The sequence below is a fragment of the Esox lucius genome, chromosome 17 (assembly GCF_011004845.1).
Source record: "Esox lucius isolate fEsoLuc1 chromosome 17, fEsoLuc1.pri, whole genome shotgun sequence".
NCBI lineage: Eukaryota > Metazoa > Chordata > Actinopteri > Esociformes > Esocidae > Esox > Esox lucius.
The window spans coordinates 14768129-14791228 of record NC_047585.1 but is presented as its reverse complement, the minus strand read 5'-3'; the positions used below and the strand labels follow the sequence as shown (position 1 = coordinate 14791228).

General features: G+C 38.8%; 1 protein-coding gene and 1 long non-coding RNA gene across 7 annotated transcripts; one reads left to right on the top strand and one right to left on the bottom strand.

Moving 5' to 3' along the window:
• Positions 1 to 1053: 1053 nt before the first annotated feature.
• LOC117592943 lies at positions 1054 to 1700 on the bottom strand. Its single transcript, XR_004574682.1, has 3 exons — positions 1621 to 1700; positions 1234 to 1327; positions 1054 to 1123 (listed from the first exon to the last, which is right to left on the bottom strand). It is a non-coding gene; the product is annotated as an uncharacterized LOC117592943 (long non-coding RNA).
• znf362a (zinc finger protein 362a) lies at positions 1265 to 14825 on the top strand. Of its 6 annotated transcripts, none has more exons than XM_020055914.3 (9): positions 1265 to 1333; positions 6828 to 6891; positions 7226 to 7478; positions 7845 to 7970; positions 8217 to 8550; positions 8663 to 8887; positions 9670 to 9748; positions 11013 to 11171; positions 12377 to 14825. In XM_020055914.3, the coding sequence occupies exons 2-9, from the start codon at positions 6829 to 6831 to the stop codon at positions 12491 to 12493; spliced, it is 1356 nt and encodes a 451-aa protein (XP_019911473.1). In that variant the 5' UTR covers positions 1265 to 1333; position 6828; the 3' UTR covers positions 12494 to 14825. The 6 variants fall into 6 exon arrangements, with proteins under 6 accessions (XP_019911473.1, XP_010880277.1, XP_019911471.1 ...); XM_010881975.4 differs by having other exon boundaries at positions 1307 to 1393; XM_020055912.3 differs by lacking the exon at positions 1265 to 1333 and adding an exon at positions 1584 to 1602.
• Positions 14826 to 23100: the final 8275 nt, after the last annotated feature.

Here is a 23100-nt window from a genome sequence, read left to right as displayed (position 1 = left end):
GCCATACAGTCTGGGCTGTAGGACATTAAGAAGCTTCAGTTCAGCAAGACGAAGAGCCCTGGATTCATTGACGACATACGTTTATGTCTTTTATGTCCTGTGTGTCGGCATGTCTTGATTTTACTGTTTTTATTCTGATAATCTTTTCTGGTCAATCTTTTGTTATTAATATGCCAGCTTGGCTTGTTTTAAGCAGAGCCTCTGTGTGTTTAAACTCTGCTAATGCTCCTTGCTGCTATCCTATCAACCACGCCTAGTTGGTTGTTACTTTATATACTGCAACCACATTGTAACGAATGTCTAGGAGCTGGAATAGGTCAGCAGAAAAAGAGGTATCCTAAGATCTGCTTTAAAAGACCTCTGACGAGCCTTGGACATCACCATTGAGGGTTTCCTTTTTTTTAATGTAGTCAACTGGGTGGGACTTTGTACTTTTTTGTCTAATCCTTCCTGATGACATGGTTTAAAATGACTAACTGGGTCATCAGGAAGGATCAGGCAATGAAGTCCCACCCAGCTGATTACATTAAACTAGTGGATGTCTTCAACGGTGGTATCCATGCTAAAATTAAACCATTGTGGATGCTACAGGCCATTGTCCATATCTCTGGTTATAAACCTTGATCATATTTAGGTGAACAAATTTTTACCACAGTTCATACAATTTATTCTCCATTATAATGGTCTTTTGTGACTTTAATGTAAAATGACACAAAGACAACAGCTTATATGTAACACAGAAAACTGGACAGTTAGTTTGCAAGTGATGCATTTACATTCCCAAATGTTTAAAATCTAGTGGCTAACAGTCCGACTGTGCAATTGTGTAATATTATATAGTAAAACGTACTTTCATTTAAGCTTATAGAATTGAAAAACGTCTTATGGTTTGTCAGGAAAAGGTTTTAATGCACACTAGTGGTAATAACATATTAGTAAGTTATATTTAGGCCTTAAATAATACACTATAACATCACTTGTTTGCTGTAGGATAATTATTATTGTTTCAAGGTTACAATAAAAGTAGTACAACATTAAGTTGAGAAGTAGTGCTGACGACTGGCGAGACAATGCTGCTTTCAATGAGCGCACGGGAGCCGCTCCTGTACACGTTACAATGTATCTGTATAATTAAAGGCCGCATGTAACTGAAAATTGTTATAGAATTAGTTAAGAATTGTTTCATTGTATCAGATATTGTTTCAATATGTCAATTTGAATATCTGTATTTACTTTCGATACTTCCCCAATCTGCTTCAGTGAAGAAATGCCTTGCCTGCAGCACCCAGAAGTGAACAGTAGGCGACCCGGAAGGTCTGAACTCCGACTGAAGGCAAGCAAAAAGAACATCTTATTATTTTATAAATATTTTAAAATCTATCATCGGTGTAAGGTGTGTATGCATTTTTTACTATCTTTTCAGTGTGTCATTTTAAAAACGTCCAGCTGCCAATGTGATTTTCAAAGCTGTTTTGCTACCATTTGAGTCGTCAAAAAGTTCAAATAAAAAAAATACTAGCCTAGTGCCTATATAGTGCATTTTTGAAAAATACAACATTGTAGTCCTTTTGTGCAGAGCACATGAACTGCTGCAGCTGAAATGTAGGTATGCCAACTTACTTCTTCGCGAATCAAATTGTGAATTTGGATAGGGACAGTTGCCATAACGCATTGCATTTTGCAAGGCATGATTGTTGTAGGAAGTGTCTAGTTTTTTTTCTTCCTTGAGCCGGGCTATTCAAACCTGCAAATCTAAGTAAACAATCATTCGAACACTTACGCAAATGCAAATAAATGAATGACTAATGAGCATGCATTGAGACTCGTCTAGATTTATAGGCGAATTATGACTGTACATTTGGGATCTGCAGAATATGGCGTCCTGTCCTTATAAAAATAAGACGGGCTGCCATTTTTGTTTTCCTTTTGTCTGAATTTTTTAATAAAACTGTCTGAGAATGTGGGATAGGCTCTGGATCGAGGCACTAGGGGGATCGGAGTTGATCTGCATTCAAAATACTCCGGATAAGATGTTTTATGATTTTTTTACATTTCAAGTTTTAAAGGTATTTTTCTTGAAACCTGGAAATGAACGCAGACATCCCGATAGAATAAAGGAAAAGTTAAGTAACTTTTATTTAGTTCTCAGGACAGGCTTAAGAGATTTGCTATCACTTGTAATATAGCCTTATAATTGACCCCTTCTTATTTTAATATCCGTTTTTGAGAAAAAAAAATATAGCGCAAATAATATACTATATTCATTTAGCAAATGTGACAGGCCTACGAGCTAACGTTGCACGGTTGACATCATATTCTAATTAGCTGCAAATTCTAATTAGCTGCAAAATCAAGATTGTCTTGATTTGTTATTCACTTAGCGAGAGTGCAATACGTTTCTATCTAGGCGCAACATTACTTTTAATTTTCATAAATCTGACTAAAGCAATAGACTCCATTTTGTTCGAAAAATAGCAGTATTACTGCGGTGGTATAATAACACAGAACAATAAAATTACTAACATATATTCACATTAATCTGGGGTGCAGACACTGTTCAGAAAGAGGTTTTCAAGAAATATGTTTTTTATTTTTCTCCTATGGCTCATAGTTTATAAGGTGGTCCAGTGGGGCGATTTTTAGATTAACTACAGCACAATATATTTTTTTTTATTGAAGACATTTATTCCTTAATACAACTTTAATGGTCCAATATTGCATTGGCTATACTGTCATATATATATATATAAAATATGTATGTATGTATTTAAAATATGTATGTATATATGTGTGTGTATGTGTTTATGTATGTATGTATGTGTGTGTGTGTGTGTGTGTGTGTGTGTGCGCGCGCGGTGTGTGTGTGTGCGTGCGGTGTGTGTGTGTGTGTGTGTGTGCGCGTTTATATATATAAATATACACAGCTCTGGAAAAAATTAAGAGACCTTTCCAAAAAAGTTGAAAAATAAAGTTTTGAGTGTGAAACAGAAGCGTTCAATATGCAGCGGTCTCTTAATTTGAAACCTTCTGTTCCTCACTCAAAACCTTCCTTTTCGACTTTTTTGGAAAGGAAAGAAAAATGTGTCTCTTAATTTTTTCCAGAGCTGTATATATACATATATATGTATGTATGTATGTATGTATGTATGTGTATGTATGAATATATGTGTGTGTATATATATATATATTAAACCAAAGTCCATGATTGAAAAAGTAATTATGTCCATAAAAGTAATTAAATAGCACTTATATAGTCCTACATCATAGACTTGTATGTGAAAAGATGGTATTCCTTTCTCCATCGCTAGACTTTTTGTTGGCAGTTGACTGCTTGATTGTAACCACATCTTCCAGAGAGTGGCTTAAATCAGAATTATTTGTTAGGGAATATCAAGTGGCTCAGTCAGAAAAAGTGAGTGAAGTGTGTTCATTTTCCAACATTGATCCTGTGGTCCAACAGTGTATTGTCTATTGTCAATGTACCCAAGATGAGTATCAACAAAAACAGTATCAGATTTGCAAACATTTAGGCCAAATCACATATCCTCTCTGTATATTTATTTGCATGCAATGGATAACATTTTGTCTATAAATTGTCTTGCTAATCTGTAGTTTATAGATTGTATTGCTAATCTGTAGGCCAGCTAACTTGATTAAATAAATGTGAAATAAATCAGAATAAATAATCAGAAATAATGGGAGTAGTTGGTTTAGACTGAAAGCTGTTTACACAGTGGGTCCTCAGAACATTTCGGGGGCTTCCTATTTTCGATAATAATAATAATTATGCATTATATTTATATAGTGCTTTTCAAGGACCCAAATATGCTTTACAAAATGAACATGGAACAGAAACAAACTAAAAAAAATACTGTACCATGAGAAAACAAAGAAAATTGAGAGAATGGGATAGGGCATGGCTTGGGGTAGGGGTAGGCGATTCTGAACAAATGAGTCTTGATGCGTTGATGGAAGATGGGGATAGTCTCAGAGTCACGGATGGTTTTGGGGAGAGAATTCCACAGCCTAGGAGCAACCCTTGAGAATGCCCTGTCAGCAAAGTCTTTGAACTTGGACTTGGGGATTATGAGGTAGCCCGCAGTACTGGAGTGTGTGTGTAGGTTGACATGGAATAAGAAGGTCGGAGAAGTAGGCAGTGGCGATATTGTTTAGGGCTTTAAGTCAGGAGGAGGATCTTGAGGTTAATGTGTTGGGAGATAGGAATCCAGTGCAACTCACAGAGGATAGAGGTGATATACTGCCGGGACTTGGTGTGTGTGTGTGTGTGTGAGTGGTCTGTCTGCAGAGTTTTGAACCATTTGGAGCTTATGGAGGGAAGTAGATTTGATGCGGTTGAGTTGGGAGTTGCAGTAGTCAAGACGAGAGGCTATGAATGCAGGCATGTATTAGGGTTTCAGCAGCAGGACGCAAGAGGGAAGGTCTGAGTTTGGCCATGTTGTGGAGATGGAAGAATAAAGATTTTTACAGTCTGTTTACTTCTACTCTTAAAATGTTCCCCCGACACAGCCAGAAAAGGACTGGTCATCCATCCGAGCCTGGTTCCTCTCTAGGATTCTTCCTTAATTTCGGACCCTCTTTGGGAGTTTTTCCTAGCCGCTGTGCTCCAACACTATTGTTGCTTGCTCCTTGGTGTTTCAGGCTGGGTTTTGTGTAAAAGCTCTTTGTGACAACTGCTGATGTAACAAGGGCTTTATAAATACATTTAATTGATTGATTTAATGTGCTGATCAAAGAAGAGGGTACAGTCCAGAATGACGCCAAGGTTACATGCGTGGGGGGATGGAGAAACAACAGTGTCATCGATGCTGAGAGTGAAAGTGCCAGTTTTAATGAGGGTGGATTTTGTTCCAATGTGTATGAGTTCTGTTTTGTCACTGTTTAGTCTATAGATCTGAAGCCTGGCCTGACCACGAAATCGATTGTGCCCCCTGTCCTGGTTAGCGTCCAACAATATTTGACCAAACACTAACTAGCCTACACAAGAAAGACCAATCTAGACAAATAAAAGTTATAACATATACAGTAATGTCGTGTATGTTAATATGGTTATTGAATATCATGGTCAAACTAAAATCTTGGTAGAGTGGTAGCTATGGAACAGAGTGATTGGTTATTATGGCAGTAATGCTTGTTGTGGCCAGATGTCAACTGAGCCAGCGGTTTACAACAGCTATAAGGTCTGTATGCTCCACACTTTGTAATTCAGTGTAGTTTGGTGTTACTCTCTTTTGCTGCAGAATCACACTGTTTATTTATATAATAAACATCAAATAAAGCATATAAAGAAAAATAACAAGATATTATATGGTGGAAATAATGATATTTCAGTGCATTTTCAGCTGAAGCCTAGGTTACTCAGAGACCCTTAAGGAAGTGAAATAGACACACATCGGCATCATTAGGGAAATATTTTCAGGGTTTAGGTTCATACGCCTGGACATATCATTTTTGTTTCTTTTGGCTCATGCAAATGGACTATGCTACGCTGCTGCTAAGTCAAACAGACTTCAGAATGGTGAACTTTGCCAAAGCACGCAACGCAAAATGTCACAAAGAAATTCATAATTCTCAAAAAGAGAGGCGATGGAAAGAAGGATCTCTATACATCTCAGTCAGCCATGAGCAAGCTTTACCGTGGGATACAGAGACGCAAGGCCTCTTTCCCTAAAAATCTCTGAATTCTACTTTCGCATATATAGAGAGACTGGAGTGAAAAGTGAATCAATGACATCCCCCACTCTAAATGGATTAAATGGAACAACAGGGAGATGGGATGTGGGTTATTCAGTTCCCTATAAAAATGGGTGAGGCATTTTTCTATAGCTTTATTCACATGCCTTAACCATCAGCAAACCTTTATATTTATCTTAGGTGACTGTCAGAAGACACCCAATATAGTTTTTAAAGTATCACATATAATAGTTTTATTTATGCTCAAAGACTGTAGGATAATATTTTGCAATATCTGTGTCAGTCTATACCAGTGGTTCCCAAACCTCTCCTGGGGGCCCCCCAGCCATTCCATCTATTAGATGTATCCCAGAGCTAGTTCACCTGATTCAACAGGTAAGGGCTTGTTAATTAGTTAATAACTTGATTCAGGTGAGCTAGCTCTGGGATACATCTAATAGATGGAATTGCTCGGGGGGCCCCATGAGAGGTTGGGGTCCACTGGTGTAGACTAGAGCCATTCATAAGCTGGCTGTCATTTTATTGGCTATCATCTTTTGAAGGGAAGTCTTTACAATTACAAATCTGGATATTATTTAGCATGATATCCTATAATTCGTCCAATAATAGCGTATTGAGCAGCAGTAAATATGAGAATGGCAGTACAAATCAGATTTGCATCTCAGTACGATTGTTGTTGTAGTACCATTATAATGTTGTAATTTCTAGGGCCAATTTGAGATATAATTAATGTCCTGTTCATGATGTTTCCAATGAAACTAGCAGATGACCCGAGGTTGGGTGGAGATTGAGGACGATGGGCAGTAGGCATTCAGCTCTGTGTTTAAACAGTCATGTGGTTGTTAAAGATCCTGCTGAGAGAGAGAGGGAGAGAGGGGGAGAGAGAGAGAGAGAGGGAGAGAGGGAGAGGGAGAGAGAGAGAGAGAGAGAGAGAGAGAGAATAAACAAGACTTCATGGGAATTTCCTTTCCCTTGGAGAGCATATCTTGGATCAAAACTGGGGTGCTGCAAACATTTGCATTGGTTGTGTGATGTTGAATAAGCAGTGCAGTTATTGTTATTCATGAATACTGACAGGTGTGAAAAATCAAATTTTTACATCTGCTTTATCACAGGATGGCAGAGCCTCGTTTTAATAATGCCTACTTCTGGCCTCCACCCCCCACCATGCCAGGCCAGGTGAGTACTAACTAACTACCCTCTCACTTTCAACAACAGGCGGGTTAGTGTAGAGTATACGGAGGAAAACATTCTGGTGGCGGGCATCAGTTTGTGAGCATTTCAGTTATTTTTTGCACTGAAACATTGTGACCCACGACGCAATGAGAGGTAATGTTCCTCCTTGACAGTCATGGAAATGTCAGGAACACGCATTTATTTCCAGATCACTTGAAGAGAGGACAGTGCCTTCAAATGCTTAGAGTTGTCGAGTTACACCCAGGTTGTTACACCCAGTTGTGGAGTTAGCACTAATGAATGTTAACCTGAGCCTGTTCTTCTGCGCGTTTGGCAGTTGGACAACCTGGTGTTGATCAACAAGATCAAGGAACAGCTCATGGCCGAGAAGATTCGGCCGCCCCACCTGGCGCCCTCCGCGGTACCGTCCCAACAGCAGCTGCTGGGGAGTCCTCCACAGGGGGAAGGTGGCCAGCACGCTCCTATGTCGGTTCAGAAACTGCAGCAGATGCAACAGGGACTCCATGCTCACAGCCCGTCGCAGCCAGATGTCGCCCTGCATGCCCGGCCGGCCTCCAGCTCAGTCGCAGGTAACCCGACCGGCCTCGACCTCCTCTGTTGTTGACCAACACTCACACGCTTAGTGATGTGCAAGAAATTCACCCATTCACCGTTCTCAGTGTGGGTTGACGTCACAGTGTGTTTCAACACCTGTCATGCGATCACTCCCCTTTGCCCCCCTTGCCCACCCTCAGTTATGTCAAGTGATTGGCACACGTCCCCTCACTTTCAGCTGTCTGTAATCTCTGTAATACTTGTATTCTCGGTCCATGATGGATGGATGGATGGATGGATGGGGAACCATTTCTTTGAGCCAATGCATTCCATTCCTGTTAATGTTCAATGTTAAATGTGTTTCTGGTAAATTACCTGAATTTTGTGCACATCTCTAACAGGACGTATTCTTGGGGATGTAAACTTGAATATGGATGATAAGACAGCTATAAAAGCTAGAGGATTGTGGGAAGACTGGCATTTGCGTCAAATCATAGACCAACCCTCTAGAACAAACCATCTGTCAGGTAATCACGAGATGTTTTGACACCGTAATGTCCACCTGGCACCAAGAGAGGCAGTCCTGCGCAGCCCATTCGGGGAAAAAACTGTACTGTCGGCCTGCAGTCTAATCTGACTTCTGGCATAGCGATGTGATTTCAAACTGCCTGCGGTCTTGATCTTGCAGGTTTTCTGTTAAGAGATTTCTGAAGATACATACTTTGGCAGCCATTGTCTCGTTCCTCAGTGATGTTCAACTCTTGACTTGCCAGGTTTGGCGCTTTCCTCTCGAACGGGCAACCACACCACCACAGAGGGCGTCACCCTGACCACACCCACCTCCAGCCAGAGCCGGCTAGGCGGCGTGCCCTCGCCTCATCACGTCCTCTCGGGCTTGGCCAGCGGCCCCGGGATTGACCAACTCAAAAGCAACGGGGGCCTTGCCGGACTGCTGGGCCCCCCTCCCAAGACGGAGGGGCGAGGGCGTAAGAAGATCAAAGCGGAGAACGGTGGTGGCCCTCTGTTGGTGGTACCTTACCCCATCCTGGCCTCAGGCAATGACCAGTCCTCCCACACCATCACTCCCAAAGAGGGGAAATGCTACAGGCATGAGCGCCTATGAACCTTTTACAGACTGCTCCGTGTTGATTACCCTCTGAATGCCTTTCTGTCTTATTGACCGTATGGTTTCTCCCATCTTTCCTTTTGTTTCACCCAGGTGTAAATCATGCCCGCTGACGTTCTTCTCCAAGTCGGACATGCAGATCCACTCCAAGTCTCACACGGAGACCAAGCCTCACAAGTGTCCCCATTGTTCCAAGTCCTTTGCCAACGCGTCCTACCTCGCCCAGCACCTCCGCATACATCTGGGCGTCAAACCGTATCACTGCTCCTACTGCGAGAAATCCTTCCGCCAGCTCTCTCACCTGCAGCAGCACACCAGGTGAAATCTATGGATTCATTTGATAACAGGATTTCGACTGTTTCGATATACCTGATTATTCATTCACTGCCGGGGGACAGGGGAACTGGGTCTTATGGTGTAGTGTTGATGTAGCCCATCTTTCTTTGAAAAGAAAAGCCTTTTCTTTTAATATAAACAACTTTAAGTGTTTTGTTAATGAAGCCAAAGCCTTTCTAGTGGCTTCATAGGGAAATGTTTTCAATTTGAGATCAAATGTTTCATTAGTTGGTGGTATAGAAGGTCACCTTTTTAGTTTTTTAAAAATGTTTTTTATCTGTTTTACTGTTTAGAAATTAAAGCTCTTGTATCTTTGGTCTCATTTTGTTTAAAACAGCCAACTGTTTTCGGGTATCTATTAAATATGACCTATTTACAATTTAAATTAAATGATTTTCCTTAATAATGGTATTAAAGAACAAGTGTGTGTATATACCTGTCATTAGAATGTGAGTTGGCAAGTGATTGGCCCCCTTAAAACGGTTTGATTTGTGAAATAATTTAATTAATATATATACACACCGTATATCATATCCTACCTGGTTATGGTTCATGGTGAGAGGTTAGCAGGTTTAGGAAGTCTAATGTTTAGGTTCACTGTCCAAACAAATACCTGGGGGAGTGTTAATGTATTGTTAAGGTATTTTCAGACTTTATTACACCGATAAAGTGGGGCTAATAGTAGTGAAAGATACTAAAGGCCAAAACCTTAGACAATATGGCCAGATGCTGAAAAATAATTGTTCCTGTTATATCTTTAATAGAATTCACACCGGAGATCGGCCCTATAAATGTGCCCATCCAGGTTGTGCAAAATCCTTCACTCAGCTCTCCAACCTGCAGGTAAGAACTGGAAGGGTTTTTCTGTTTACTTCACTGTTGATCTTTGAACCACAACTATTTCCACAAACCCCCATGCATTTCGTGACCTTGACCTTAATAAATGTGAGAAATCTCATCAAACAAATACTTTGTCCTAGTTTTGAGGTGTTGAAGCAGAGTTTCTAATGGCTTTTTAAAGGCTTTTACTAACATTCTACTGTACTTTCCTGATATTTTCTTGCATCCTCATGACATTCTATTATACAGTGCCCATAGAAAGTCTACATTACAATACTATTTTTCAGCTTTGTTTATTTTTTTCTTGACCCATGACAAATTCTCAAATTTTACTGAATTACAAATGGCGCATTGACATTTTGTTATGTTTGACATTTTCTTTTAAAACAATGACCAATTATTGAAAGGGGATGTTGTTTTTATGTTGGAAAATATTAAATAAAATACTGAAATATGCATGAATAAGTATGAATTGGACTGTCAGTGTTTTAAAAATTCGAGCAGAACAAAATGTCAATGTACCATTCACTATTCAGTAATGAGAGATAATCAGGCAGGGGTTTTAATACTTTTGCAAGGCACTGTAATAACATATTCCAATAATAAAAATGTATGTAGGTGCAGTAAGTTGGAGAACTATTCCCCATTTAGGCACTGACATGACCAAAGATTTGAAATGTATACTTTCTATAGGCACTGTTCTGACATAGTATTCAGACAACCTTTGTCAAGAATTGAAGATTTCGTTTAAAAATGTCATCGAAATTAACCATCTGTTACTTCTGAGAGAACCAGGCAGTAGTATGCCTTTCCGGAGTGAGCTACATTTCAGCAGCCAGGACACGCCTCACTGTCATTCAGTGTTAAGCACTTGATCTAAAAACAACGCTACTCCCTCCCCTAAATTCCCCAAACAGATAACGCTTGGTTCTTTACATATCACTCACATATCTCAAGGCATAGCAAACTCTTTCTCTCTAGCCCCAAAACATAATTTCAGATCTATTGTTTCCGGTTCTTCTGTCAGACAACGTGGGCTAAGGATATTTAAGTAGCTTTTTCTGAGGAAATGTTTCTTTTCGTCTTTATCATCGTTTATGCTCAGACTTTGGAATCGCATGCGGCTGAGGGGGAAAAACAGCTGTCCCCCGCATCACTAACAGGAAGTGCATTTCCTGCCAAGTAACAGTTTGCCCTGAAATTCTAAATTACTACTCCTGCAAATCACTGTGTTAATGCAGTCACTGTGACCTTCTGTTTCCCTCAGTCTCACCAGAGACAGCACAACAAAGACAAGCCCTACAAGTGTCCGAATTGCTACCGGGCCTATTCAGACTCGGCCTCGCTGCAGATACACTTGTCTGCACATGCCATTAAAAACGCCAAGGCCTACTGCTGCAGCATGTGTGGTAGAGCCTACACTTCAGTGAGTATACTAAGGAACAGCATGAGCTGATGTCCACTGGGGATGGGCAGTTGGATATTCAAATGAACGTTAGTATTCAACCGCCTGTGTGAGTATATATTTTCGGGGAAAACAAATGGAAGTCTCCTTTTTTAAATGGCTTTCCAAATAGCTCTTTTTTAAATGGCTTTCCAAATAGCTATATGTTCTGGCAATTGTGGCATTGCCAGAACATATAATTAGATTCAGAATAATTTTATCTGGGAGAAAAAGAAAAACAAATGTATTCTTATTTACTGCAACAACCTGGGAGAAATTAGGGTTAACTAATTTGTTCAGGTGAATTTTTTTGCTTTTTTGCTTTGTCGCCATGGGAGTTAGTACCAGCAACCTTTTGTGTACAGGCACAATGCTCTTGACCACTCATCTTTCTTTAAATACGTGGACACAGCCGTGTAACATGATCCCCCAAATATGCTAGATACTTCAAGTCCACCAGCTAAAGATTAAGTACAAAACACAGAATTAAATGATTTTTAAGTTTTCATCTTATCAAAGATTTGATGTTCTGTTCACAAGTTAAATCAGGTGTTCTAGATTTTGGATAATTACAAATACATGGAATGACCAAGGCACCTCGAGGAAAGACTTAACCCCTTGCTTATGCTATTAGCCCCACTTCAATTAACAAATGCATGCCATTGGTGACACTGATCAATATAATCCACTTATTAGAAAAGATATTGGAAACAATAGGTAGCCGATCCACTGTTGTGGTATGGTTGCACTCCACAAACCATGAGAAGTTTCTTGGGAGGTATTTGTTTGGAGAAAATGTTGGATATCTGAATTATCTTATTATTTTAAAATGACGTTTTTTCCCAAGATTTGGGAGAATGTAAAAGCTGTTAGCCAACGATGTCTTAGTTGTATTTCTGCACTCTCAGTAAATAAATACATTGAATTGGTACTGTAGATTATCACCTAAGACTATGGCCCAGGCTGCTCCAGGGGTCTATGATGCAACCTCTGGTGGACATGTACCACTGAAGCATGGGTTCAATTACAGCCTAATGCTATTTCAGCACACTCCATCTTCCTTACTTTCCCCATATCAATAAAGCATCAAATGTGTCAAATATTGTTTTCTACAAAATCACATTTGGGAAACATACCTAGTTGTGTTGCTTGGTGTTAACGGGAGCTTCTTTTATGCACATCCTCAGGAGACCTACCTTATGAAGCACATGTCTAAACACACTGTGGTGGAACACCTGGTGAGTCATCAATCCCCACAGAGGACCGAGTCTCCCAGTATCCCCATACGGATCTCCCTTATCTGAGCCCTGACAACCAGCCTCAGGCCCCTATAGAGGAACACCCTGTGATGTCACTCTCCACTCACGCGTAATCAATCCCAGATAATGTTTTTTTTTTATTTGTTTGTTGTCCGAATGTCCCCGTTTGTTTGTGTGCTTTCCAAAAATGTGCCAGACTATTGTACCTTACCAAGAAGTACTTTTTTACACCTCCTTTCATCTATAAGGTGTGGCTGGGGAATGTTTGGGACATCCAAAGATGATTTTACAGCACTTTCAGGCCTAATAGTATTGGCCAAAAAGGTTTTTAGTCTACTAAGACAATAAAAGGCATTGCTCCAGGCAGCTAAAACGTTAACCATAGGTATTATAACGCATTAAAGGACCACTTACTTGCATTTTGTAGTGTTCTCTCTTTACTCTTGCAAAGGTATATTTGCATTGGAAACTTTGTCTTCCTTATGGTTAGGTCAACTGACCAATTGCCAATAAGATGAATGCCTAAATCATGTATACAAGCTTTTTTGTGCCACTCCTAATGTCAGTGTTTGCCTCATTTTGTTACTTCAAAAGATAACGTTTTCATCTAGGCTTCATCAAATTTAAGTATATCTTAGACCACAATGCACACAAGACTTTCCAGTTGGAGGGTCGATATCTTTTACGGTTGTTTTTGTATTTTTCATCTCGTTGTTGTTATTGTCCGTGGTATTAAAAAAAGGACACCGCTCAAGGCAATTCTGAAGAGCACCAAAATATATTTTGAATCTGATGTTGATATTTGTAGAAACCTAGTGTGTAAGAGTCGAACTGTTTTGTTTCACAGAACTGATAAGCACTGCCATGTATTTAATAAATCAAGTGTAAAAATGGTCCATTATGGAACTGTCATTTGGAATTTGATATTTGTTGGTCGTTCCAGTATGCCTAACACCTCGATCACACCTACAGCGTTGATCCACAGACTTGTATGCATCTGTGCGTTATCTGGGTATATGTGCATAAGAAGAAGCTGCTTCCGCATACATCCTGATGTAAATCCTGGATATGATGGATAAATCCGAGCCATGCACCGCATAGGACGCTCTGCAACTGCCTCCCCAGGGCAAAGCTGCAAGGCGAGTGCTGCATTCTGCTGGAAATTAAATAACTTTTGTACCAAAGCTAATTGACACTGTAGCTGTGATCGAATTGTTGCTGACAGAACTTAATGGAAGCAGACAAACACATTTCAATACAAATCTTCACAAACACATTCCAGTCTACATTTCAGTGTGACATGGCACAATGACCTTCTGCCGTTTGTCATGCTGTGATGAAGTATTGTACGTGCCAGAGTTCTGCCTTTATGCCACAGTGATTTGTTTACTGACATGGATGAGGAAAGGGGTCTCTGTATTTTATTCAATTTTATCTTGCCTATGAAATACCCAAATATGAGAGTTACTATGTGTGCTACCAAATGAATGTAATCCTTAACCGTTTGAATTGGGATATTTATTCTACAGCTAGGCCCATGTTGTGTAGGATATTTATTCTACAGCAAGGACAATGTCCTCTAGGGTATTTGTTCTAGAACTAGGCCCATGTCCTCTAGGTTATTTATTCTACAACTAGGCCCATGTTGTTTGAGACATTTATTCTACAGCTAGGCCCATGTTGTGTAGGACATTTGTTCTACAGCAAGGACCATGTCCTCTAGGGTATTTATTCTACAACTAGGCCCATGTTCTCTGGGATATGTATTCCACAACTAGGACCATGTTGTCTGGGATATTTATTCTACAACTAGGGTCATGTTGTCTGGGATATTTATTCTACAACTAGGACCATTTCCTCTATGGTATTTATTCTACAACTAGGCCCATGTTGTCTAGGATATTTATTCTACAACTAGGGCCTTGTTGTCTGGGATATTCTACAACTAGGACCATTTCCTCTATGGTATTTATTCTACAAATAGGCCCATGTTGTCTGGGATATTTATTCTACGACTAGGACCATGTTGTCTGGGATTTTTATTCTACAACTAGGACCATATCCTCTAGGGTATTTTTGCCCTTTTATGTTCAACAGTGATATTAAGTAAATTCATTTTTTTTGCATCCCATGAAATGTATATAGATATCTTTATGTACAAAAAAGGTCTCCTCATGTCTTGTAATCCTTCTGCTCTCATGCCTAAATATTAATAATGACATTTTGTTATTTTTATACGCATTCAAGCCTTAACTTTATTGTAATTGTATTATCACATTTTATTTGTCCCACATGGATGCATCTCTGTACCCAGCGCTTTATGCATTTTTATTTCATAGCATGGAATATACTGTAAATAAACTATATTAACTGTTAACCTTTTCTTTGGCAAATTATCATAGGTAATTATTATTGGCATTATTGGCATTTCTGTATTCAATACCTTTGAATAGTTCACCAAGGATAATGGCAGTGAACTTTGAGAGCACATTAGGTGGGACTATGACAAAATATTGCCCAATCCTTGATACCTCAAGTCTGCGTAAAGAGACTGCACCCTTCAATTCAAACCACAGGTTTCTACTGGGGCCCCAGTCTGGAGAATGATATTTTTTGTCAATTCAGAGGTTGCACCACTGGCCCCAGAAATAATAATCTGGTGCTTTTAGTTTTAAGGTATTATGTGATGCACCTCTTGCAAAAGGGTTAAATATGGCTTATGATGATACTAGATACGTTTTCTAATCAGGTAGCATAGAGCCCCCCTATTATCAGTATATCAAACAGCATTTTTGAAATGCTTCTTTATTTACTGAGTATTTACTTGATCAGTTCAGTGTTTTGTGGTTAATAGTGACATAAAAATGTTAGCTAGCGTGTCATCAAATTGCATATCTGAAATTTCAGTGGAAATACTGTTATTTTCAGTTAGTTGCTTAGTGACATAGCTAAAAAATAAGACCCGGCCTTCTCCACATTTATCACAGTGCCCTATTTAATTAGCAACAGCAACTTAATTTTTCTTCTTTTGGCTATACTACTAGCTTGACCTTTATCCCACAAATATTTGGTATTATTGATTAAAGAATAACTATGAGGTTATATTATACATTCTTATTTTTATTTGAGGGTATTTATCGAAATTACAGCACTTTGTATACATAGTCCCCCCTATTTCGGGCCCCAAAATTAATGGGACAATAGGGTTGACAAGTGTTTCTGGTTAGGTGTGTATAGTCACATCATTTTGTGCAAGCTTAACAGAGCTGCTAATGTCTAGTATTGATTTTAGGCTTTGTTTGCATTTGGAGTCTGCGGTGTCTGTCAACATGAGGACCAAAGTGATGTCAAGGGTTACAGCTTAGTCAGGTATGCCTGCCACTAAAACTGACTTACTTTTCTTTGTTGATAATGTAACTACTGACTTCAGCAGCAGCAGAATAAATTCTGAAGTGTACCGTAACATTTCATCGGCTGAAGTATAAGTGAATCCCTCCAAACTCCTCATACAGAAAAACAATTATCCTAAATATACTGCCATCGCAACTAGGCAGGTTTTTGCAACCAAGAAGTGGAAAAATGTTTGACTGGCCAAGTCAATGTATAAATCCAATTGAAAATTCCTTACTTTTGCTCTAAAGATGAGACAAAAAACAACTAAAAATAGCTACTGTCAAGGCCAGGCAGAGAATCACCAGAGAGGATACCCAGTGAATGGTTGGGTCAGTGGGTCACAGACTGTAAGTAGTTATTATATACAAAGGATATGCAACCCGTTACTAAACATGAGTTCTGACATTGGAATTTTCATTTTTAATGGTAAAACCACAATGTATACAAACTCAAATAAAAGCTAAGAATCTATTCCAGAAACTCTTAGTTGATTTCAGTTAAGAGCCAAAAGAAATAAAAATACAAAAGTATCCCAATACCTATGGGGGCACTGATGTTACAGAAGGATAGCAATATGGAAAGTCAATTTCGATGCATGTCTGTTTCAAATATCTTTCATTTAACACAAATATACAGCATAGGGGGGTTTACACAGAATGCACAATGTGTTTTTATTTTTATTCTCAACATCAGGATACTTTTTTGGCAGAAATTAGACTGTAAAACATCAGTTCTTGTTGTGTTTCTTAAGTCTCCAGAATCATTAACAGTGGATCTGTGTCCATCATGACCTCTAGGACAGTTGAAATGATCAAAAAGATTCCTAACCAATTGCTGCTAAGGTTTTTGGACAGGGCAAATCCATGAAGCAGAGTGTGACCTTAGTCACATTAAGGAGAGGTATATACTAGCTATAAATATTCAAACATAGTCTCTAATTTGTCAAAAATTATTTATAGGTAGGTCCTCTGCTCTGAATCCATTGCAAAAATAAAGTTTAGAAAGGACAAAGATCAGAAATGACATTGGCATAAGATCAAAACACACAGTGGAAATAAAAAGTATACACACCACTGTTAAAATGCCAGGTTGTGATTTAAAAGAATGAGACAAAGATAAATCATGTCAGAACCTTTTCCACTTTTAATGTGACCTATAATGTGAACAATTTAATTGAAAAACAAACTGAAATCTTCAAGGGGGTAAAATTAAAAATAAAAACCTTACAATAACCTGGTTGCATAAGTGTGCACACCCTCTCAAACTGGGGATGTGGCTGTGTTCAGAATCAACCAATCACATTCAAACTCATGTTAAATAGAAGTAATTACACATCTGCCATCAAGTGACTCTGATTAATCACAAATAAAGTTCAGCTGTTCAGAGACATTACCAAGAACTGGACGTCCCTCCAAAATTGATGAAAAGATGAGAAGAAAACTGGTCAGGGAGGCTTCCAAGAGCCCTACAGCAACATTAAAGGAACTGCAGGAATTTCTGGCAAGTACTGGCTGTGTGTTACATGTGATAACAATCTCCTGTATTCTTCATATGAATGGGTTATGGGGTAGGGTGGCAAGACGGAAGCTTTTTCGTATAAAGAAAAACATCCACACCCGGCTGAAGTTTGCAAAAAGTCTCCCAAAAGCATGTGGGAAAATGTGTTATGGTCTGATGAAACCAAGGTTGAACTTTTTGGCCATAATTCCAAAGGTATGTTTGGTGCAAAAACAACACTGCACATCACCCAAAGAACACCATACTCACAGTGAAGTATGGTGGTGGCAGCATCATGCTTTGGGGCTCTGGAACCGGGCCTTAGTCAGGGTTGAGGGAATTATGAACAGTTCCAAATACCAGGCAATTTTGGCAAAAAAGCTGAAGATGAAGAGGAAGTTCACCTTTCAGCAGGACAACGACCCAAAGTACACATCCAAATCCACAAAAGCATGGCTTCACCAGAAGAAGATTTTGTAATGGCCCAGCCAGAGCCAGAAACCGGAAAAAAAAAGTATATTTTAAAAGGCAAGTCAGTTAAGAACAAATACTTATTTTTCAATGACGACCTGGCAGGGAAGGGGTGTAGGGATTAAATCAAAAGGAACACAGACAGAAACCTAGAAGAACAACATAGTACTAACAAATGACAAACCAAACACACCAATAAGAACACCTATAAACTATGAAGCAACTAACAAGAAACCTTAAAAGCCATCACATTAAAACCAGTACTAAACTATGAAGCAACTATCAAGAAACCTTAAAAACATCAAATTTAACCAACACTAAATTATGAAGCAACTACCAAGAAACATTAAAACCATCTAAAAAACTATGAAGCAACTATCAAGAAACATTAAAACCATCAAATTTACACCAGCACTAAACTATGAAGCAACTATGAAGAAACATTAAAAGTAGCACATTAGAAACAACATTGAACTACAAAGAAAAAATGAACAGCACATGATAAACATAGACCTAACAGCAGACACTTTAAAAACAATACACCAGAAGACAAATATGTTTGGAGTGGAAAGACCTCAGGGCAGGAGTACAATGAACTGTCATCACAGGAATCAGATTTTGTTTTTGGAATGTAGCAATGGTGACAAAAGTTGATAGAGTACATACAGTATGGCAAAATCTATGAAACATTTAGAGTAAAACTAATTACATGCATTTGGTGATTCATTTTAGTGATGATTAGTTTGAAATGTTCAAATATAGTGCTGTTCAATCCTGTCAACAGGGAACTGAAAGGGGTGTACACTAGGGTGAAACCGAAATAGACATTTAATGGTTCCTCACTGATAGGGCCAAGAAGCACTGCTCAAACGATGGGCAGATACATTCTCAGCGGAATCAAGCCGAAACAGTCAAGAAACAGGACATATGTACCGTGGCGCAAATGAGCCCTCATCTGCTGAATCAGCATTGTACCAATGCCCCCAAGGAAGAAAGCGAGCAGGTTGCAGGACATTTTGCCAGCAGGGCCAGCCCCTTCGAGACCTCGTAAGGGGAGGCTTTCTAAAGACCCTGCAGGGCTGCTTGAGGCCAAAAGAGTTAATGGACAGAGAGGGAAATACAGGTGACACCTGTATATGATCCAGGAAAAGGTCCACGAGAAGAGACAAAAACAATTACAAGGTTGAGATTGGGACACAAGGCTCAATACTTCTATGAAATGGGCAGGGAAGCATCAGTTTGGGAGGTGTTATCATTGCCAGAGATGGAGACAGCAGAAAACATGTTATTTCAGTGCTATAGATATGGGAGGGAAAGGGAGGAATTTCACAATTTTTTACTGTTCCTGTCTTTGTTGCATTCATATTAATGATAATAGTAGAAACTCTAGTTGTCATGACAAAGATTGGAAGGGATTACTACTTGCGTTGAGAAATAGTGGTGTTGAAGTAGTTGAAACAAGATTTTTAGTAAATTATCAGGCCATGTTTTGTTTCATTAAGTAATTGAATTCCTTAGGGAGACAAGAATAATGTGGAGAATTTTTGACTTTCCTGGTCTGGTACACACAAGTGATGGGCATTCCGAATCACTAAAGTGAACTGAATCATTCAGTACAGGTCTTCGATAAGACTCAGATCATTTGGATCACTGATTCATTTAATGAATCTTTTTGTCCAAGCTCCTAATTCCATCTCTATATCATGGTAAAACCTTGTGGTTCACTATAATAGCACTCTGTTTACTGACTCACAAAAATAGTAATGTAACCAAATTAACCTTCATTTTTTTCAACAGTTACCAAATTATTCAGTGTACAGAAAATAATTTCACAAGTAAATGTAATAGGCCGCCATGAACAACAGCAATACAAAAGTTATTGAATTTACTGTGAATGTTTGGTTTCTGTAGTTTAGGAGAATGTACAATTAGGCTGCAATGAAAAACCACTGATATCATATCCTAATGATTCATACTTGTTTCCTGCAGAGTGTGGAGGCACTCTGGTTCTTACAGGAAAACCACCGGTTTCAGAATTGGCTAAAGTTGTAGTTATGGACCCTTAAATGACAGCCATTTAAAAATGTTCAATAACTTAAATATGACAGCACAGCCTATGTGTCATACATGTTAAACCTGAAGAGGAGGTAGAGGTCTTCACGGATACATCCGAAATCCGATTTCGCGAGATCCGATTCGTTATCCGACTTGGTGGGATTCAACACTATGTAGGGCTAGTTGACTGTCGGATCCCGAGTCGGATCAAGCTTGGTTGCAATGGTTCTCGGATAGGTGCGATTATATCCGAAATTATAGCCTATAATAATAAGAAAATATCCTCAAAATAATGAACATAATATAATTAAAAACAGCTATGCTTTGCGTTGGTTAAATGAAGATTATTTGAGCGTTCACAGCTCTTCACAGCATATGGTTTGAGGTTCTTAAAATTGCAACAACCAAAAAAAATCCCATATTCCGCGGTTCAGGTAGCCTATTTTAAACATATTTAATGGAGATATGCGATCAGATGCTTTTATGTTACGAGGCTTGGTGGTTAGTACTGTTGTTAATACATTTCAAATATATTATTCGCAATCGCAAGATGTCCAATGCGGAAGACTTTGTGTGAGGTGACGACAAATTACTTTTAGAAGCTCTGCGGCTCTGGAGTGCAGTGTATGTAATTATTCTAAAGTAAGACATCCCACAGGCTCTGTTATAGACCTACTTTTTGGCACAGGCCATGTAAAGGATGTGATTAAGCAGCCTACTGTATTTAATAAATACATTAAAGCGCACAATTTAGCGGAAGATAGCGCGTTTTGGAGAAAGATGAGTGCGACCGAGGTAAAATTGGTTTGATATTCGATACTGGACATTCAACGTATATTCAAACCCCGTCATAAGGTACTATTTTCCCTGACTCGGCCACACTATAACCTGGTGTATCGAACGACGTACAGCCGTCTACTTATGGTTAGGAACCATCAATAAATTACATGCCTCAAAGTTATTATCTTTTTAACCATGTGGCTTTGAAACCTCAAACCACTTTCAAATGTTTCATAGCGGACACCCACATATTGCATAGCCTGGATTTTCCCAAAAAAGTGTTGCATTTTTTAAATACACATTTGAAAATTGCAACATTCAATATATTTTTGGTTTAATGGCTTAGAAACCTCAAACCACTTTCAAATTGTTCAAAGAGGGTGCTACATTTTGCACAGCCTTTGGAATTTCAAAAGAACTTTTTTTTAATAAACACTTGAAATTTGTCATTAAACAAAACAAATGACAGCAGCACAAATGGAGCACAAGCAACTGAAGGTATTTTACCTGCGTAAAGATGGTCCCCCATACGGCGCAAAACAGACAGAGCTGGATGTGGAAAGAGAGTCAAGTCAGTGCACTATCCAGTAGGAATGTAGGTTATGTACCAAATTCTGTAGCAGCAAAAACAAAACTTTTGGTGGCACTAACAGAGCACAAACATTGAGACTATTTTGAGGCAGTTTGGAGCAGATTGGGGGCTGGTGATGCCTTCATCTAAAATTAAATGTCTAATATATAAAACGCTGCTTCAGCACAAACGAAACTTTTAATGGCACAAACCAGCACAAGCGAAACACAAACAAACAAGACTATTTTGGGTGAATTTGGGGGATGTTACAGGGCTGAGTGCCCTCAGAATGACCTATACAGTTTTATTTAATATCAAAAAAATTAGAGCAGCACAAACAATAATTTTAACAGCACAAACGAATGCACCTATTTTGACTCAATTTGGAGCATGTTGGGGGGCTGAGTGACCTAATCACCAGTAATTAAATGTCTAATATATAAAACGCTGCTTCAGCACAAACGAAACTTTTAATGGCACAAACCAGCACAAGCGAAACACAAACAAACAAGACTATTTTGGGTGAATTTGGGGGATGTTACAGGGCTGAGTGCCCTCAGAATGACCTATACAGTTTTATTTAATATCAAAAAAATTAGAGCAGCACAAACAATAATTTTAACAGCACAAACGAATGCACCTATTTTGACTCAATTTGGAGCATGTTGGGGGGCTGAGTGACCTAATCACCAGTAATTAAATGTCTAATATATAAAATACCCAAGCAGCACATACAAAAACGGCACATACGAAGTACAAACAAAGGAGATTATTTTGGTTGATTTTGTGTTGTGGGGCGACCTCAGACTGACCTACAAAATATTCTTTAATATCTATAAAGTGACAGCAGCACAAACGAAGACTTTAACGGCACAAACGGAGCACAAACGATTGAGCCTATTTTGCCGAAGTTTTGCGTTGGGTGGGAGGCCAACTTCACACAGCTGTTATAAACATTGATGATGTTCCTGCCATAATCAATTTTTCCCTGAAATGCACATAGAAGTTGATTGGAGAACTGAGCTGGAGGACCGGGTATGAAGCAAGTGATCAAGTTGTAGTAATCCGCTGTCAAACATTAGAATGAACGATACAATTGAACGAGTCACTACAAAAAAGATTTGTCCAACTCACATTTGAAATTGAACCTACGCCCCTGCGTTTAATTTCAAATGTGAGCGGAATAAATATTTTTTGCAAATGCCCATGGTTTTGGAATGGGATTACCAACAAGCTCATATAGGTGTGATGGGAGAGGATCTTCATACTTTTGGCCATATGGTGTATGTGTATGGTTTAGACACAACATCTATTTGATTCTGGTAGAATAATACTGAATAATACTGCCTTCAGCCATTTCATTTAAGGGCAATTCTTAGACTACGGGCACTTTCATGTCCTTTGATCATATTTTATGAAAAACATTTAATTTTGAAAGGTTCACACTTTCATAGTTAACTTTACAACTTTTTACCAGTAGTCTATGATGATTTTTTCACCTTTTTAAACATTATTATAGATGCAAATATTGCTGTTATGTGCTTGTCCCACACCCAGACTTCTGATCTTCAATAATGACAAAGAAGTGTAAAAAAATGATTTATAAATTTTTTTTTTATATGACTGAATAAAGTATCAGTAAAATAATCAAACAATAATTGTGGTATTTAAGGTCAGACAACTATTAATGTGATTTTATATACAAAATGTAGTTGTCCCACAGTATTGCCGTCATTTCCACCACAACGCTGTAATGTCCCTTTTAAAAAGTTTTTATGAAAGATTGTTTGGGTTGTTTCTATGGCGATGAACAATGACATCACAGCACATGTCTGACATGGAGGAGATTTTGAATTTCTTCACCACCTTGGAGAATAAAACTCAA

Excerpts from the sequence above, each read along its gene's own strand:
- znf362a (XM_010881973.4), top strand. The coding sequence starts at position 1,959 with ATGTGGGATAGGCTCTGGATCGAGGCACTAGGGGGATCGGAGTTGATC. Across the intron at positions 7,971-8,216 it reads TAGAACAAACCATCTGTCAG|GTTTGGCGCTTTCCTCTCGA; the intron begins GTAATCACGAGA and ends TTGACTTGCCAG. Across the intron at positions 8,551-8,662 it reads AAAGAGGGGAAATGCTACAG|GTGTAAATCATGCCCGCTGA; the intron begins GCATGAGCGCCT and ends TGTTTCACCCAG.